At 41.7% G+C, this 20145-nt stretch overlaps 1 protein-coding gene across 1 annotated transcript in view; it reads left to right on the top strand.

The window, feature by feature from the left end:
• The window catches only part of ARMC9 (armadillo repeat containing 9), a gene marked incomplete at its 5' end in the record, with an annotated part of 68063 nt that extends 49645 nt beyond the window's left edge, over nt 1–18418 (top strand). Inside the window, 5 exon segments of the mRNA XM_082487443.1 lie at nt 4007–4131; nt 7563–7695; nt 13756–13876; nt 13878–13949; nt 17371–18418. Of these exon segments, the coding sequence (XP_082343569.1) occupies nt 4007–4131; nt 7563–7695; nt 13756–13876; nt 13878–13949; nt 17371–17457 (538 nt within the window). The 3' untranslated portion in view covers nt 17458–18418.
• Nucleotides 18419–20145: the final 1727 nt, after the last annotated feature.

The raw sequence follows: 20145 nt of genomic DNA, 5'->3' as shown, positions 1-20145 counted from the left end.
GTAGGCAGAGAAAAGTCCATTGGCTGAGGTCACATACTTGGAATGGTTGAGTAAATGTTTGCTGATCAGTTTGATTAAAATTTGCATTATATCCTGTGTGTTCATAGTCCTTTCATCTTCTCATAATATATTCTTTTGTTAAGTTGCATAGAGCGCCTAAAATACCTGGGATCTTCCACTTTATAAGCAAGAAACTATATTGCTCGGGGGAGATTTGCTACCCACCCATAAGAGGACAGGTTAAAAAGAAAATGGGAAAAACAAAAATCTTGGTATGTCAGGTTTCTTGCTTTGGAATAAATACTTTTTCCAGTGGGAGGGTCTGTGATGCCTTGTTCTTGACGTGATCAGGGTTAGAGGTAAAAGGCTGTATTGTAAATGAAATGAAGAAATCTTACAGTCTAGATCTCCTTGAATATGCTGTGCCTTCAGTTGAACAAGTATATCTTAATTTCTGATGTGAGACTCCTTTTCACTAAGGAAGCAAAATACCAATGAGATCTCAAGTTCACTTGCATACAGATTTGGATTTGATCAAATCCAGGTAGCTATGATACAGGCAGCAGTTTATCATGAGGATTTAATGACTTCATTTCTGCAGATACTTAAGTTGAGAGACTACGAGTCACTCTAACAAAGTAGATAATAGTACTCAAAAGTCACAGTATTGGTATAGCTAATATGTAAAAATGAATGGGTAACCTGAAATACAACAGTGTCATGAAGTTGGAAGGTAAGAGGTGGTTCTTAGAAGAGCGTATCAGCCCTGAAGTCTGAAGACTGTCCCATGTCATCCCCCCTGCCACTCTTTGGTTTCGTGTTCATATTTTCTATTTCTTAAAATATGCTTCTTCCCCAGTTTAGTGTGGAAGATCCATATAGAAGACAGTGAGGACTGATTTAGGCTGTAGTTACACAGGTGTAGTTGAATCTGGTATAAGTCTATTGTTGTGGATAGGAACTAGTCCCATCTTTATCTAACCCATGTTAATTCCCCCCACTGTCTTGTGCTGGCATTAGCAGTCATACAAGCAGGTGATCTGACTGGGAGCCCTCCTGAGTCATCCAAATATATCTTTTTGGCAGCTGTACCCATTCATTTGGGATTATATTTATTATGTTACTAGGGCCTTAGAATGGACAAGTGTAACATACCAGATCTGGGCATGGAAAAAGCCCTGGAAGGCATCTGCAAGATGAATGAAACACACAGTTCCAAGGCAGAAAAAGAACCTTTGGCTATCCCAGGGCAGAATTTGTCTTGCACAGTCTTGATTTTTGTTCCGAGTACTAGCCTGGAAAAAAATGGCATCTGTTTGAGCATGGCACCTACTTCTTCTGCCTGGTATAGCCAGAATGCAGATTTGGAGTTTTCACTTTGTGTTCTTTCTCACAGTGGCCAACTTTTGCACCATCATAATGTCCACAGCTTTTACAAGCCCTCTCCCTATATATTAAATGCGTGTTTGTGTGTAAGAAGAAAACAGTGACTAATTAATATAAGCTCATATTAGTAGCATAGCGATTATCTAAACCTTTTCCTGCGGTCCTCAAAAATCTAAACTGGTGAATACGTGACTAAATGTACAGTGCCACTTTACTGTGGGGTCCTGTGGGGTCAGTGTTATTGAGTTCAAGGTCACACTTTCCCTGCACAGTGTTTTGCCCATGGTGGGCATGGTGACCTGGATTGATTCTGCGGAATTGGCTGTTAGGGTAGCCTTACAGCCTAGTTAGAAAGTATTTTTCAGGAATAAATCTTAATTGCCACTGGAGTGTCTAAGCATTACATTCCTGTTTTATAAGTGGAGAGAAAAACAAGCTTGTGAAAATGAAGTGACTTTCCTATGGGAAGTCAAAAAGAGGGTGGCAAACCCGGGGGAGTGGCTTTTATTTCCTGGTGCCATGTAGCACGCTGCAATTTATACATCAGAAATAATCTCTAGAAGTGATCTCGTGCCTGTCTTTACCACAATCTACCTGGGTAGTATGTTTACTTAACAGTATCCTGGGGTATTGGAGTGACACTGGTCCTGTATTTTGTCAAAAATCGAATCTCCTTGTGAACAGCTTCACAGCCCATGGCTCCACCAGACAGCTTCAGGTCATTGCTGGATACAACTTAACAACAACTTTCTACTGTACTGGTTCTGGTAGCTTTGGGTCTAAGAGAAGTGTTAGTTTGATGGTATGAAGCAGTCTTTATAAATTGACTCACTGTGCAAGCTATAGAGCAAAAATGTAATCAGCAGTAATCTAACATGGTGATTATGTGAAAATTAATCTCCCTCCTGGTCTGGCCAAATGGTAGAAATAATATGAGTATTTGGTGCTCCTGTGTTTTAAGTAGGAAGCATGAGATACCACCCTGAATGAGAAGTTTGTATTTTATATCTAATTGATTTGTATACTAGAAAACTGCAGTAAATAGACGAATACATTCTTAAACTACATTTTGCAACAGAAGAGGACAAGCTTTGATGGCTTTTAGGCTGTTCTAATTTTAGTACAAATTCATTTACTAAAATGAGGAAATACTCTCTTAGGAAGCCTTGCAAAAGGGAAACAATGTAAGTGACCAGATCTTAGCTGCCTTAATCTGAAAGCAATATTGGAACTGGATGTATATCGTATTTTAAATTATTTAAGTGGCTTGTCTTTGTATCAGATGAAATGGCATGAAAAATATCAGACTTTTTAGCCTTGTATGCAGCTTGTCTACCCAGGGATAATCCGGGACAGTTGAACTGAATTATATAAAGTTTTTTATTCAGCAGAATAGTTAAACTACATTAAAAATTTGTGTAAATGCTTGCATTCAGAATTGAAGTGAGTATAACTTGTTTGAAGTTCTTCATGTGAGACTTGATGTAACATATTCCATTTTTAAAACATCGTGAAAGAGGAAGCAGTTGATGGAGATACTATAACATATCTCTTTGAGTTGTTGGTTCATACCTCCAAAAGGGCAGGGGGGAGGGAGACAGATTTCTAGTACTGAATAGGAGTATTCACACAGAAAATTAATGCGGAATAGCCACTGCACATGTAGCAACTATTCCATGCTAATTTTTCTATGACTTCCCAGCACAGACAAGGCTCTAGTCACTTCAGATGAATTGTCATGGGATCCCTATATGGACAAGCTCCTGCTGTATGGAGCTGAGGGAGCCAGGAAATACTGGAAAGCTACTTCTCCACACACACACACTTTTTTTTTATTATTATTATTTTTCCCTCCTCTTTAAAGACTCACTGGCTGAGAACACTCAAGGGGGATTGAACTACTTAATATTCTGCTAGCTGTTTCCTTAGAAGCTGATTTAACTGTGAAATCATTAACTGCCTCCTTGGACTGCATCCTTTCTAACTAGAAGTATAGCCTAGTTACCTTCACCTGATACTGGGTAGGGAATCTTTCTGTGTCTGCCATCTTCTTTTCACGCACTTCACACTGCTCTTGCTTCTGCTGTGTTATACTGCTTATTACTAAACAATCTTGTCCCTGTTCTGTCCTTCAGCTACTTCACTTTCACATTGATCCACCTCACTTGGAAATCAACAGTTCTAATTCTTACCTGCTTTGTTTTAAGTCTGTGTTGCATATTGCTCTGTGAAGTTAAATTCTTGTAATAGTCAGGAACAAATCTTAAATCCTTGAAAAAGCTAAGTGTAGCAGTGGGCCTGAGAGATCTTCAATATTCTTTAACTGTCCTGCTGGTATTTTGCGTCTCCATACTGCAAGGAGTTACGGTTTCCTTTCCTCAGCTCTTTTATTGTAGTAGAAAAAAATGTTAATTTCAAATACATCTAACATCAGCTGGTTTGGGGGACCTACAGTCATGCAGTTAAATTACGTCCTTAGCACTAGTTTGCAATATGAAATATAAAATAATGTTAGTATCTTCTATGTGATTACAGGCAATCAGAAGAAATTAGAATTTACTGTCATGCAATTTTTTATACTGCAAACATTCATCACCCTGCATTCTCCTTTCTCCTCCAGGCCAGAAAACGATACCAGTTCATGTCGTGATAGGGATGAGAAGCTGCAGTCCCTGCCAAGTGGTCATCTTCCCATTTGTGGTGGGAGCAGGTCCAGCATTTCTGACCTCTGCATTTCCCCTTCATGTAAGGATATACTGTGAAAGCTGTTGTTAACTCTTGCTGTCTTTCTTGACTGGGGCAGGCATTTGGGGCCTAGCTGTGTGTTGTAGATTGTTTGGGTCTTTTAAACGTAGCCTTGGAACTGGCCCTCTGGGGCAGTCTGCAAGACCTTGGGGCACGTGGTTGGATTTTGATTCGAGCTGAATGAATGGCTGCAGAAGGTGATGTGGGGTCAGCAGAGACCAATGGTCTCGCTTGCCTCGCTCCATCTTGTTTCCTGTGGAAGGGCCAAGGATCATACCCAAGGCATACTGTATTTCACTCCACGATGTCCCCTGCCTAGGGAAGGAGCTGCAGCCCAGAGACAGTGCACTTCCCAACAGGCAAAGCCCTTTACTTGATCAAATATACCCTTGTTTGGATCTAAATGAATCACTGTCTGCTGGCACCTGCAGGCTCTCTTGGCTAGACCTCTCTATTACAGTTGAAGGCAGCTGCAGTTATCTGCTTAGATTTGCAACTACATTCAAACCGTAAAAGGCTGTGGAGGATGGGAAGCCCTGTGCTGTATAGCTACATTGTGGGTGATGCTGCTAAAGATTCTGTCCTTGCAACTTAAACTGAAATTAATGCAAACTCAGCTGGACCTGAGAGCTGAGAAACATGTGATGGAATTTAAAAGGTTATAGGCTTCTGAAATACTTCATTTCTGAACTGATATCCACAGGATCATGAAATTTCAGATGTAGGAGTTTCAACCTTCTTGCAGGGATTCGTTAACATTTCCAATTAGGGATTTAAGGCAAAATGTTCTGAAGTCTTAGATAAAGGATCTTGCAGCATATCCGGTACAGAATTATTAATAAGTTCAGACAAAGCATGCCCTTACTTTGCTGAAAAATATGCTTTGAAGCAGTAAAGGAATAGCATACTTTTTTCTCTCTCTTCTTTTTTTTAAATTTCCTAGAGGAAATGAAAAGGATTCTGAGAAAAGTAACGAAGGTTTTGCAGACAAGAATCTGCTTGCGTAATGCCCAGAGCTGATAAATGTAACATGCTGAATGGAAGCCATATGATAGAAGCAGATGAAGCTCCTGTTCAAGATGGGCACTTGTGTAGGAATGAGAGCTGCTGTCCTCAAGCCTCACTTCATGCCATACCACCTTGAGTGTAGCAGAGCCCATTCTGCTGGGAGGTTAGCTGGCCAGGGCAGCAGCTCAGAACAGCAGACGTTGTAAACTGATCAAAAGCATACTGACTTGACAGTTTTCCTAAGTAGAAGAAAAAAAAAACGGAGTTTTACATATTCATGTTCCGTAAAGGAAATTAAGCCAAGCAGATATCAAAGGTGTTCCTATTTGCTGTTTTAAAGTGTAATTAAATGCAATTTCTAAGGCATTATACAACCACCAGGAGCCAAGTGTGCCTTCTGAACCACCTTTTGATAATATCTTGCCAGTGAAATGCGTTCACTCACGTTGTTACCTTTTCCGTGCTTCTGATGTTGTCTGATAGTTTGCTTGTAAGGACAAGGTTTAAACAGGGAACCTGGGTACATCAGCAAAGTAAATGTTGTTCCTTTTTGATGGAGAATATTGATTTAAAGCCTTCATGCTGAAGAAATTCCTGCCTACTTTAATGTTTCATATTGTCAGACCTTTGCTTGTAGCCTCTGTCTAAAACAGTTTGTTAGCTTTTTTCAGACAAAATTATACACAGGTGGATACTAATAAGAGAACTAGATTATACTCTCTTCTCTTTTAGAAAAATCTTAGGGGTCAGAATAGATGGCATATTGCAAGTTTATATGTATTATACATGTAGAAAGACAATTTCTGTGTGGCAGAGACAATTCTTCCTAGCACTAACCTAGGCTGTAAAACAACATTGAGCTGATTGAAGGATTGCCAGAGGTTTATTTCAGGTTTTTCCAAGTAGCCAGTGAAATACATGCTTGTCTTTCTTACCTTTTGGGATTTAGAAGTTAGAATTAAGAGAAGAGAAAAGAGAGACTGCGCTGCTGGATCCCCTGTTTGTTCACGTCAGTGACAGGACTTCCATTTTGTATAATGATAATTGGACATCCCATGTTTTCCAAAAGACAGTGGATTTAGTAGTTCTTAAATTGGAAAAGCTTTAATTTAAGACAATGGAAAACAAGCCCTTTCTCTTCTAGTGGCTTTTAAGATATGGCAGGGTATGGTACATAACAGAAAGGTGTTAAAAATAATTGTACTGCTTCTAGAGACTCATCATGCGTTGACAGACATCTTTGCTGTGAAATAAATATGCAGTTTATTGAGTCCTGATCTTGGCGTGATGGTCACTATGCAGTACCGGGAACCTGCTCACTTCGGAATATGTGTTTTCCAGCATAACACAAATACTTTGGGATTCAGAGTTTCATGCAGTCAAGTCGTGAAATGAATAGTAAGAGCCCAAGACTGAAAACACAGTTAGAGTAAAAGCTTCATGTGAACAGTTAGCATCATCAAGGTCATGCCTCAAGGAAGCTAAATTTAGCCTCAAGAAACCTTGATCCTCTTTGTTTTCTAACAATGAAAGCAGTTCTTAATGACCTCTATGCCTGGATTCATTCAGCTGTTCTTGAGTGGGTCTGATTTTGTCTAAGTCCATCCTCCCTTTTTATCACTTTGGTAAGGAATCAATAGTTCTGGCTCTCGTGTTTTTTTGGTTTGGTTTTTTTTTTTTTTTTCTTCCGTGAGCAGAAAACTTGTGGACTAAAGATGAACCCTGGTTATCTGGCTACATGTGTTATGCTGAATGTCAGACAGAACAGGCACTGGGCAGCCAAATGCTTCTCTGAAAGTGACCTGATCTGCATCTGTATCAGAATGTGACAGCAAACCAGGACAGCAGCCTGTCCTGAGCATGGGACAAATGGAGCAAGGGATTTTCCCTAAACTCTTATTGAACTTGCACATTTTGGTAGCCTTGTGTTCTACAGCAAACTGTCTGTCTTTCCCTTCTCTGTTAGTGCAAGGCAGAAAGTGAGGTATATTGAACAAATGTAATAGACCTGAAGTCTGACAGAAGTGTAAAATACTGGGTTTTGTCCACAGAGTCTGCCTGTTACTATGGTTATGTACAGACAACTGCAAATGGTTGTATTCCTATGCCTTGAATGAGATATCAGCTGTCAGCTGATACATGTTAACTGATGCATGCTCCTAGCCTATTGCAAGTGCAGAGTATAGCTACTTTGAAAACAATCCAAGCATGTTTTACTTTCCAACTGCAAAGGGCTGGCAGTATGCACACTTGCAGTTGTCTTGGCTCAACTGATGAGCCGTAATGCAACCCGCCACGCTAACTCAGTAGCCTGCCATCGTCTCAAGGTTTCCTTCATACAGCAGGAACTGTGACTTGATTGTGTTTCTAGTGAAATTGTAAAGAAACAACTCCTCACTGAACTGTGTTTCTTTTTTAAATAGCAGTTGAAATGAAGTCATCTGAAATATTCTCATCAAGCCATAGAATGGACCGAAGCATCCCAGCTGGTGACAATATTTTGTCTTCCCGATCTACTGACTTCACCCAGGACAAAGTAAATGGGCAATCACATAGGTATGATTTATCCAGAGGAGTACCTAAAAGTGCAGGAGGAATCTGAGGGGACTTACCAGCTAATTCCATGCTCCTGTAAAGACAATCTGTGAAGTCATTTGATGTATGATGCAGTCTGGTCTGAGACAGCTGGGGTGGTGCTTGCCAAACAAAATACCCTTAGCTGTGCCAGAGGCAGCTGTTCAGTTTCTAAGCATCTGGTTCAGAATGGGAGAAATCTCAAGCAATACATTATTAATGAACTTCACATGTATGCACAAGACAGTCTTCTGCAAATAAAACTTCCTGATTGCTTCCTTTAGATGACTTGACTCTAACCCATGAAAAATCATTTATTAGTAAAGGAATAGGTAGGACTGTGGGAACAGGGCAGGAATTAACTTGCAGAAGGAAGAAAAAATTAAGCATTTAAGTGGATTCAGAGTGTTTAAACATGCTGAGTTGCTAGCACTGCTGACCAGAGTCCCTGATTTATCCACTAGATGGGTATAGCAAACGAGGCAATACTATGAATTCTCCCAGCAATGGGTTTCAACTCTTCCTTGAAACAATTTCTGTCAAAAGAAGATGAAAGATCTTGCTCTCCTTCTGCTTTTCATACCTTTAGCCCTCTGAAGCCTTTGTCGTATGTAGGACTGTGATGTTATATCTTGGATGAGAACTAGGAATTCATTAGCAATTGGACCAAGGTTTACTGAAGTCTTTCAGGGCCCACATGTGTCCTTCAGACATTAACAGCTTTTTCCTATAGCTAATTTGATTGGGCCAAGTTTTAAACACTGAGTGTAGAGAAATTTTAAAAGCAAGTACATTCCAGAAGTAAAACACAGAATGGGTGGAGATGTGTTAAAGGAAAGGTTTTACCAACTCTTTATGGATCTGATTTTTCAGAAGTGCCTGGTTATTTGTGTCAGTTAAAGCTCTAGCCCTTCTGAAGACTGGACTCTCTGCTTAGACTTTTGTTTCCTTCTGGCCTACAGATGCCTGTGTGTGGTTTTGGGGTTTTGGGGGTGGGTTGGTGTCATTTTGGTTTTGTTTTTTTCCCAGTTGTGCTGTTTCCATGGTGAGATCTGAGAAATTAATTTGTCAACAAATTATTACTGGTTAGCAGCTGAAGTGCTTAGTAGTCATAGCCCTATCACAGCTTTACTGGTTTTATTTCTGTTGCTTGTCCTAACAGTAGCTAAGCACATACTACAAATACAAATAGACCATGAGAATTTTATGGCCAAATTGCTTGCTTTGTGATGGAGAGAGAGATTATTTTTCAGGCTTTGGCTTGCAAGAAGCAATCCAAATTGGCAGCATCTTGCCCTCCACCTTGGTGAGGGCATCTCTACAGTCATAATCTGTTATTAAAAAGATGTGTTCCCAGTAATGTTTAATTTTTCTTCATAAATGTATGTCTAAATTTCAGTGATAGATGGGTCACTAACTGAAGGCACAGGTGCAGTATCCTGCCGAAGACGATAGTATCTTTTCATTGCGTGCTTCCTTAGCATGTGTACAGTAATTTGTATTTACAAATGCAGCCTCGAGTTACGGATATGGGAATGTAGCCATTCACAGTCTAAGCGAACACAGGGTTTCCTGTGTCAAGGGTCTTTTGTTAATATGTTGGTGTTGCAATAGCTAGACCTGCCTTTTCATTCTTGGAAGCATACCTTAATTTGTTTGCAAAACAAGCAGAGTGAATAAATCGCTGCTTTGGTCATAGTTTTGACCACTGTAAGAGATGTCTCCTTCCTACTAGATAAATATCAAGACCTTCCTAGAAAAGATATGTATGAGAAAAGGAGGGCTGAGTTGTGGTGATGAAGCAGTCACTGCTGTTTCCCCTCTTCCTTAGCAGTATAAATTGGGAATTTAACTGCACAGAGATCAGTGAAATTATGCTAAATCAGTCTGAGAAAAGAATGAGGCCCTAGTCGTGGCATGTCTATGTTGTATTTCCACAGGAACAAACAATTGTTCTAGCTGATGCATGTCAGACTGGCAGCTGCCCCTGCAATGCTATTCCCTGCTGCATTTTGATCATGTAAGAATATAGATGTGTTGTACTCTTTAGCTAATCAAGGATAAATTTGTAATAGACTTGAGTTTACAATTCTGAAATTGTAAAAAAAAAAATATTATTGGCAGTCCTGGCTAACCAGGGAGGTCCCAGTTGGCTGGAGGTCAGCAAATGTGACACCAGTCCACAAAAAGGGCCAGAAGGAGGACTCAAGGCACTACAGGCCTGTCAGTCTGACCTCAGTGCCTGGGAAGGTTATGGAGCAGGTCATCTTGAGTGCCATTAGGTGGCACATGGAGGACAACCAGGTGACCAGGTCCAGTCAGCATGGGTCCTGACTGGACCTGCAGGTCCTGCTTGACGAACCTGATCTTCTATGATAAGGTGACCCGCTTAGTGGATGAGCAAAAGGCTGTAGATGTTGTTTACCTGGACTTTAGTAAAGCCTTCAACACCATTTCCCACAGCATTCTCCTGGAGAAACTGGCTGCTTGTGGCTTGGATGGACGTATGTTTCACCGGGTAAAAAACTGGCTAGATGGCTGGGCCCAAAGAGTTGTGGTGAATGGAGTTAAATCCAGTTGGCAAATGGTCACAAGTGTTCCCCAGCACTCAGTACTGGGGCCAGTTCTGTTCATGGGCGACACCAAGTTGTGCAGGAGTGTAGATCTGCTTAAGGGTAGCATGGCTCTACAGATGGATCTGGACAGGCTGGATCAATGGGCCGAGACCAATGGTACAAGGTTCAACAAGGCCAAGTGCCGGGTCCTGCACTTGGGTCACAACAACCCCATGCAGCGCTACAGGCTTGGGGAAGAGTGGTTGGAGAGCTGCCCAGCAGAAAAGGACCTGGGGGTGTTGGTGGACAGCCAGCTGGATATGAGCCAGCAATGTGCCCAGGTGGCCAAGAAGGCCAACAGCATCCTGGCCTATATCAGGAATAGTGTGGCCAGGAGGACTAGGGAAGTCATTGTCCTGCTGTACTCGGCACCAGTGAGGCCACACCTCAAGTACTGTGTTCAGTTTTGGGCCCCTCACTACAAGAAAGACCTTGAGATTCTGGAGCGTGTCCAGAGAAGGGCAATGAATCTGGTGAGGGGTCTGGAGCCCAAGTCTTATGGGGAGCAGCTGAGGGAACTGGGGTGGTTTAGCCTGGAGAAAAGGAGGCTGATTGATGAGAAACCTTATCGCTCTCTACAACTACCTGAAAGGAAGTTGTAGCGAGGTGGGGATTGGTCTCTTCTCCTAAGTAACAGACAGTAGGACAAGAAGAAATGGCCTCAAGTTGCACCAGGAGAGGTTTAGATTGGATATTAGGAAAAATGTCTTCACAGAAAGGGTTATCAAACATTGGAACAGGCTGCCCGGGGAAGCGGTTGAGTCACTGTCCCCTGGAGGTATTTAAAAGATGGGTAGACATGGTGCTTAGGCACTTGGTTTAGTGGTGGACTTGGCAGTGTTAGGTTAATGGTTGGACTTGATGATCTTAAAGGTCCCTTCCAACCTAGATGAATCTATAATTGTGGCTGGCTGAAAAAGCCCTTATTTTTTTAATCGTGACTATGTCCAGTATCATCGTAATAAAGAGCTTAAACTCTTCAGGGCCTGCTTAGGTCTCTAATGGTCTTGCTTTTCTGATAATCTGGTTAAAAAAAAAAATGTCCCAAGTGTATTTCTCTTGGAGAAAATGGTCTAATATATCTTTGTATGTTCAAGTCCTGTCACATCTCCTAGTTGATTATTCCAAACCCAGTGTCAGTTTGTTGTGCACTTTTCTGTAGACAATTGTTTCCATTTTTCCAGGTAAACAGTTTTCTTTCTTCTCTATGCAAATGTAGGGTTTTGTTTGTTTGTTGTGGGTTTTTTTGTTGTTGATGGTTTTTTTGTTTTTTTGTCGGGAGCACTTGCTCTCAAATTACCACAACTTGTCATAAATTACTCCTTTACCAAATACCGTGGAATGTTTTCCCACAGTAGATTTTGCTGCTTCTTTCTTCATCTCGTCAAGCTCTAAAGGATGTCAAATAGCAGTTTTCTCTGTTAGTCTGAGGATTACTTCTTTTCTGTTGATCTTGGCCTACTTATTGACGTAGTAAAAGATGAGGTGGTTCTGTGACACCTGGGCATATGGAGACCAAAATCTGCTCTGCGTCCTGTCAGAAAAACAGCAGCGTTTTTTCAACTTCACAGTGTTTGCTACCAGCTTATATTTCATATAATCCTTTCCTGAAGAGATTGCAAAGTTGTGAGCTGTCCTGTTTGACCACTGTGTATCTCTGTCTTTGGGAAAGTATGGTGACTCTGGCTGCATTACTTTGCTTTGTCCCCAAAATACTTATAGTCCAGCTGCCCTAGGTTACTGCAGTGAAACTCTGAAGAGTGTTAATGGCTATAAAAACGCTTTTTAGTGTATGGGGATACGGAGTCAGGGTTTTGTTATCTATTGCTGAATAAGGAAAAAAAAAAGAAAAGCGCTCTTTTGTGGCTCAGAAACTGCTGTGAGGCTGTTGGATCTTCCTTTTTTATCTACGTTAGCATATCATAGTACACATAAGATTACCATGAAGAGCACTAGTGAATTGAAAACCCAGCTCTTGAACCAAAGTGAGTAAAATTATGAAAAAGCAATAACAATGAGACTATTTTATGGAGGGAGGTATTTAACTATGTTTGTGGTCCACGGCTTGGGGTTTTATCGAGCCAATCTTACTTTTCTGGTTGGTTTTTTTTTTTTTTTTTTCCTGGTGTGTTTCTGCTGCCGTCTGCCACCTCCTCCTGTGAAATGAGACGAGGGTAATACTTGTAATACTCAGAGATAGGTAGAGGACTGCAGAGATGGCTCTTAGCAGAACAGTTAGCATGTCTCTGTCCTTAATAGTTAGCATATACATATGCAAAATAACGACAATTAATGCTGTTTGAAATATAAAAGAAACACTTGCTCAAATCTTCCTGCAAGGTGAAGGAGGGGTATGGAAGGGCTAATCAGCACTGACTCAGCAACGTTCCCAGGGGAGGAAGGCAGATTAAATGTCTTGAAAATCCTCCTAATCACCCTTTCTGATGGTCACAAAGGGTTCTTTTGATGGAGCTAATAACACGGCAACTTTCCGTTTTAATCGCCTGTCTTTAGATGGCACCTTTTTCGATCTCCTGCCTTTAGCTCTGTTTTTATTTGCTTTTTAAATACGATGAGCTTTTTCATGTAGCTGTTGTTTCAGTTTAACCTTTTCTCCTTTTAAGAGAAAATTGACTCACTAGAGCAAACATGGATATAGATTCAGAATTATTTTAGAGGCTTGCTATTTCCTGGTAGCCTCCATTTTTGTACCTGGGAAAGAATGTATTGATGCTGGGGGCAGGGAAGGATGATCTATCCTCACACAGTCATGGATTAAATTTTAAAGAATGGTTATACTTGCAGCACATGCAGACTGTGAAATAGCAGCAGGTGGTTTATGTTTTCCGTGAGAACAAGTAACCTGTGTGCTTAGGGAGTTTATTTCATAGATGCCATCACAGCTTTTTGCTCTTTTGACAAAGCCTTCAGGGAGTTCTACAAATCTTATCGCAGCTGGAAGCCAGGGAGGCTGCCTGTGTCTGCCAAGATTGTGACCGATACCTAGGAGAAATAATAGTGTCTGTGCCCTAAAAGCATGTATTCCTGTGCTGTAGCATTTCTATAGGTTTTTTGCACCTCGGATTGAGTCTGTGTGTGTGATAAATACAATGGGGAAAACAAGTTAAAGAACTATTACTTGTTTGCAGGGGATTTAACTGTACCTGTTCGATCCTGTTGTCCAAAGAACGAGGTTTGAGTAGGATAGACAGGTCAGTCGATAGAGCCAGGTTTAGAGGCTGTATGGTGAGTACGTGCCCCAGGGCAGTACCTGTGGTGCCATGTTCCTTTCCATTTGCAGTCTCCCTGAATTTTGAGCAGCCTGTCATGCTGTCACAGCATGTACTGCAGGTTTCACTTGGTTGCGGACTTACTATGCATACATATTTCTTCATGCATTGCTAACCCTTTCCATCTCCTCCTACAGTGAGTTTCCCTCAGCCTTCACCAGCAAACCCAAGATCCCTCGCACTCCTGAAGTGCAGAGTGCCAGCTCTAGAAATGGAAAGATGCCAGCCATTGCCCCTCAGTTCTCCCAGTCTGGACCGCAGCAAACAAGCCGTCCCAGCTCCTCAGGAAGCCGTCCCAGCTCCTCAGGATCATCCACAAGGAGCAGACAGAGTAAGTGGAAAGTCATCATTCTGTTTGACAGTCCTTGGGACGGGAAAGGAGGGAGTGCTGTAGTAGCTTTCAGGAATGAAGTCGTATGCTACAAATGTGCCAGGAGTATATGACGTTGTACTTGTCATCTGCAGGATATACAACCATGTAATTATATCCTGCTGAACACTGCTCCTATTTCCAGGCTGTCATGTGAGCTTTTTCCTGTCTCTAGGTGGAGAAATGGCCCAAATTCTCAGAAGTTTTGGGGGGAAGCTTCTAGGCTCAGATCAGACTTTCTCTAGATATCATTAGACTTTTTCCTTTTCTTTAGACACTTGTTCAGTCTGCTGTGTAACTCGTTTGATGTTCTTGAATTTGGATCCCTGTGTGTGTCTATGCTGCAAGTGAATGTAGACCAGATGTCAGGCAGTTCAGAAGATGGGCTTAGAGCAGCCAAGCATGGTGTGGTGCTTGTGGCAGTCATCGTTCTGCTGGAGACTTGTATTTAAGAACCATATGGATGTGTCATTGTCTGAAGAAGTATAAGCAGTACTAGTTTGCAGTGGGCTCAGAAGAGGAGAGGGCTGTGACTTGAGATTGGAAGGAAAGGATGGACACTTGCTTTAAGCCAGTCAACGCAAGCCCAATAAAGTGGAAATGTTGCTCTCAGATGCTCACACAACAGTAAAGACGTGTATGGTGTGTAAGCTGTGGGGTTTTTGGGGGGAGGTAGAGGGTAGAAAGATGCAGTCTTCAGTAACGTGTAAGCTTTTGCTCTGGACTGTGGATAGCACTGCCTGGATTCAAATACACCTCTGGGTCCGTCATCAGTGAAAATGGCAGGAGCTATGTGCTCTATATTCTGATTCCAAACGTATTGTAAGAGGTTTAGTGATGATTATCTGATCAGTGTAACATCAGCTCTACTTTTTAGCTGTAACTGTTATCTTTAAATGTTTCACAAAAACATGGTAACTCATAATACCTTGCAAACCTTCCCAAGAAATTTGAGGTGTGTGTATATCATTAACTCCTCATTACAGGTGGACAAAATGAAACACAGAGAATTGAAATGACCTAGTAAATCAGCAACAGAGCTGGAAAGAGCTTCCTAGGTCTTCTGTGTTGCTCACTCACTGTTATTCCACACAGTTGTGTGTGTGGGGAGATGGGGTGGTTTCATTCAAGGAGTACAGGTGAGGCAATGGAAGGGAATGTCCTCGGTGGTTAAGGGAGGTTTTGACCTAGAGAGTACTTGCTTGAACAGTTCCGTGCTTAGGTAATACTGCCAGCTCTTTCGGCTTTACTTTTGCTGCCTATGCCCCGTGTTTTACCTCTGACATCAGTGATTTCTGTTTCCTGTGATAGCAGCGCTGTTCTGCTCTGACCGAATGTGGTGTTAACACCCACGAGTCTGTCCCTGGTTCCTGTTTCAGCTCATTTACAAAAGTGCTAGCCCATTGAAAAGGAGAAGCTCTGCTGAAGAAAGGAAAAGCATAGTGTGTGTGTGTGTGTGTGTGTGTGTGTGTGTGTGTGTGTACGTGTCTAAGTGAAAACTCCTCCGCATGTTCCAGTTTCTCTAGGGCAGCTTTACGCTCCTGGGGGTGTGTGTCTTGTGAAAGATGTGACATACATATGTTGCTCTTATAGGGCCCTGGAGTAAGTTCCTTTTCCAGTGGCACAATGTGTAATGTATTGTATTTTGAAATTGCATTAAAGCAGCACGTCATAAGAGTTCTGCATCACTTCGGTTTCTCTGTTGATTCAGTATATGTGATTTGTAAGTCCAGACTCTTACACTCTTATGACTTTTATTGGATAGGATTCGTCTTACAGTACACCTCTTATCTTTGCTGTGTCTGTGCATCCTAAAGCTGAATGTATAGCGGGCATAACATCTTACTATGTATGCACTTACCTTTTCTTCCAACTTTTCTATTGGGGTTCCAGGAAATTGTTTTCTATCTGTCCACATGTGCCATGAGACAGACTTGGTGTCAGCAATTGAGCGTTAAACTCTTATCTTCCTGTTAAAAATAACAAAGAAATTATTTTGCAAACAAGTCTTCTCCCACTCACCTTGTGTGTGTGTATCCTGCATTGTTGTCTGCTGTCACAGAGCACCTATTAGTTGTTGTCCATCTTGAAGTGCCTTTCACACAGGTTTTTATGGTTGGGAAAAGTGAGAGGAAAGTGATAAGAACCAGATTTTTAAAGGACCAAAAAAAGGGCTTTAAGCACCTATGTCCAAACCTGAGGTTCTCAAAGGTAATTAAATTCCCAGCTGTTACTTAAAGGTGCAGAGAGGCATCAGAAGCAGGTGAGTCCCTAATGTTTCCCTAGTAAAGCTCTGTGCTACTGTCCCTTTAATTTCCTGGCTGACTTATCTGTAAGTCAAAAATGTTATCAGATGCACAGATATCCGAAATCAGTAGATTTTAGCAATTGCTGCCTCCCATTTGCCTGCTGCATAGGTATGTAGGTTTTTACATATCAAGAGACTCTGTCCCAGTGGAAGACTGTCTTTAGTTTGTGGATTTCTTGGTATTTCTGGATAAATGTTTATAGTTTTTATAGCTGATGGGCATGATGAGAAAAAGATGAGTTTCTGATTTTACTTAACTTGATGTGCTTACTTATTTTAGAGATGCATATTAAGCTTGCTTTTAATATTTATTATAAGTGTATTTTCTGGAAATAAGTTGCTTTTACATAAACCTAGCTGAACTAGCTGGACTGGTCCTCTTGAAGCATGGAGTGTGTGGAATGCCTGAGGAATGCAGAGGAAACTCAGGTACTTAGTGCAGCTACAGGCCTGGGGCCAAATTCCTCCCTGAGATGTAGCCTGCTGCTGTTAGCCAGGCTCTAAAGCTGTACCTTAAAGCAAAACCGAGCTCCTCCAAATAAAACCAGCCGTGCTGGGATTCTCTGTGGATTCCGATTCCTAGCTGATACAGGGATGACACTGGTGGCATGGCTAGAACGTAGGGTGGACCTCCAAATCTAGACTTTTTCAACTGTGCATTATGTGCTCCATGTGGTCATGGTTGAATGGTTTCATGTGCCCTGTTACTAACTCTGCATGTGTTCCAAGCTCCTCTGCATGGGTGTGCTCAAGCTGTTTGCAGTGTACAAAGTTCTGTCTAGGGCACAGTGGAGCTAGAGTTGTACAAAAATCTCTACTGGAAGAATTGAGGAATGATTTTTGTCAGGAGTGCGACTGGACACTGGTGACTCCCTGCTCCTCTACAAGTTTGGTTGCCATAAATACATTCTGTGTTTTTAAGTTGCAACATCAGTGGTTAAGGTGCCTTTGTGCATGTTCTTTGTGGTGTTTGTGTCATTGTACAGGTTGAACAAGTGTTGCCCTCAGGCACCTCCTGTCTTGTAATAAATCCTGCTTTCAGCTGACAGACCCTTTCTTGCTGTTTTTCTGCAGGCAGCCAGTCCTACAGGAAGTGAGAACAGTTCCTTTCCTCGAGAATCACCTGTCACATTGTTGAAGGACAGAGCCAGCTTCCTGTAATGAGCTTTACTGGCGACCTGCTGAGAAGAGAGTGAGGTTATTGACACTGCATGGCGTACGCCTTGCACGGGTGATTCATGGATTATCTGATGGGATGCATCTGCTGTCTCTAAAGCTGGCTAAGACAAGGGCCTTGTTATTACAATTCAAGGTCTCAGCAGCAGCCCAGGACTGATAAGGGAGATGGATATAGTCCCGGTGTCTCTGATAGTTTACTCTAAAGTGACATTGCCACCTTGAGAAGAAGCTCTTGCTCTCTGCCCTCTGTGTCAGAGTAAATGGCCTTTGGAGACAGTATGTAGGGCTGAGCACAGGAGTCTGACCAAGCAAATGTCTTGTTTACATAATGGTTGCTGAACTAGCCTGTCACTTACTTTTTTTAAAAAAATTATACCTTTGTGAATGAGTTGGGAGATAGCTGTATTCAAAGGATCTGCACTAGGAGGGAAAATGTACACCATACGTGCAGAGCCTTACTGCTTGGAGCAGTCTTGTGTGTGGAGCGAGGTCTGTGTTTGGCCACCAGAGACTGGAGATAAAGTATTTCATAAACTTTTGATTGACCCATGGCAGTTGAAAAACACTGTGCCAATGCCCAAGGCAGCATCCATGCTCACCTCTGAGGATCTCATCAGCAGCTTTATCTGCAGCAGTTACTCCTATTCCTTCTTCCTATGTTTTTTTCTTAATTCTACTGTTTAACATTTTTTCCACTGGAATGAAGAACTTCATTACTTCATTCATAGAAGAAACCATGAGAATGTGAACAGATCAGAAACAGCTTTCTCTTAACTTGTGGCTGTGGATAATCTTCAGTCTTTGTAGCTTTTTTATGTTCTTCACTTCTGAGCAATGACTGATTATGTCTTTATGGAATTTGTGCTGATCTTCAGTGAATATGAAGTGCTGGCTAGGCAAGAGAGATCAGGAACCCTCCAATAAATAAGAAATAGCAGTTAGTTCTGCCAGTGAATTATGAAGCTAGTGTTGTTTGTTGTTCTTTCTCTCAAAAGTAACAGTGACCAGGAAACACTAAAGTCTTCTCTGGGGGTTGACTTTTCAGTAACATCCCCTCATGTGACACAGCTGTTAGGACAACAGCAACAACTTTTCCAGAAATGCAGTTTACCTTGGGACTTGGCTGCCACTGAGGCAGAAATGCACAAAAAGCAGGGATTGTATTTCCCATAGGCAGACTCCAAAAGCAAATGCTTTAACAGGTACAAAAAGGGAGAAGGTACAGCTTTTGTTTTGGAGTTTCACCTTGAGAAACAAACAAATGGAACACGGCCTGAAAGGTAAAGCAGCTCCAATAGTGACACCACCTTCCCCTAAAGAGTTGTAAAGCCACCAGTCGTTTCCATAGGACCAGAAGAAAGCTTTACCCTTCTGCTGAGACCTTGAGTTGTTCCTCTTGGTATGTGGTGGCAACTAAAGAGCCAAAGCCATTTCCTCGCATGATATAGTTGCAAGAAGACCCACCAAGATCAGTGACACAGTGTCAGATGTTTGCAGAAAGGGATCCCATGCACAGGTTCATGTAACCCCTTTGGATAATAGACTTAAAATTGGAATCAGGATCTTTTGTAGGAAAAGACATCCCCCAGTCATATTCGTGTGGAAGTTATAATTTACCACTTGGTAACTTCAGGCCGAACACAAAGCAGGCAGAGTATGGGTGTTGCTTTAACTCCCAAACTACGTAGGACATGAAATGATTATAGGCACTTGATAGCCCCTGTCACATAGATTTCCATGCTAGACAAATAAATCACAGGAAGTCTCTGACTTGTGCTTAGATTCACCCCCCTCCTCTCAGAGTTGATAAACACAATTAATGGAAAAAAAGTCCTCTGGTTCACAAAAGGGCAGTAATGGAAACAAGCCATAAAAACTCACCTAGTGGTTTTCCAGGGTAGGCAGCTTTTCTTTTTCCTCTGAAATACTGTCTTTTTTCCAGCATGTAATATCAATGGCCACGTTGTTAACACAGAAGTGCTAAGCACGTTCATTTGCATATGCAGATAACACAGAATGCTCCAGCAGTTAAGTTTTACTAATTTCACAGCAGTGCTGAGTTTCATGTTGGAGCAGTCCTGATTCTCTGAGGTGCAAATCAGCTTTTGAAAAGCGCAGACTATTTTTTTGGGGGGGGGGGGGGGCGGGGGGGGACACGACAAAACAAGCCAAACAAACAAACAACCCCCCTCAAAAAAACAAAACCAACCAACCAACCAAAAAAAAAAACCCACAAAAAACCCCACCCCAAAATGTCACTGGCTTTACCATTAGTTGAGGTCAAAATTGTACTACTCCTTAAAAGTCAGCTGAAGGAGGTGGGTAGGTGCCCTCCAGCAGATCAAGTTTAGTGAAAACCAAAATGCATCTTGTAGAACTGGACTGAAAGGAAAAGCTGAGGGGTATGTGCTTGTGTGTTTGTTTCTTACTCAGGCCTATTGCAACACAGAATCCTGCATGTACATTTTTCCGTGTTCAACTCTCTGATGTTTTGGACCGCAAGTATAGAGTTGGAAAACTGTGAGACTATTTTATATTAAAGCTTGGGAAACTTGATTTTCCAAATACTTGAGAGAAACTATGGATATGCTTAGAAATAAATTGTCAGCTGAGCAGTAATTTGAGAGGCAACAAAGTAACGTGTCCTCCTTTTCTCTGTCTTGTTCACAA

The sequence above is a fragment of the Vanellus vanellus genome (assembly GCF_965231255.1).
Source record: "Vanellus vanellus genome assembly, chromosome: 8".
Taxonomy (NCBI): domain Eukaryota; kingdom Metazoa; phylum Chordata; class Aves; order Charadriiformes; family Charadriidae; genus Vanellus; species Vanellus vanellus.
The sequence above is the reverse complement of the archived record's forward strand: the minus strand, read 5'-3'. Positions and strand labels throughout refer to the sequence as shown.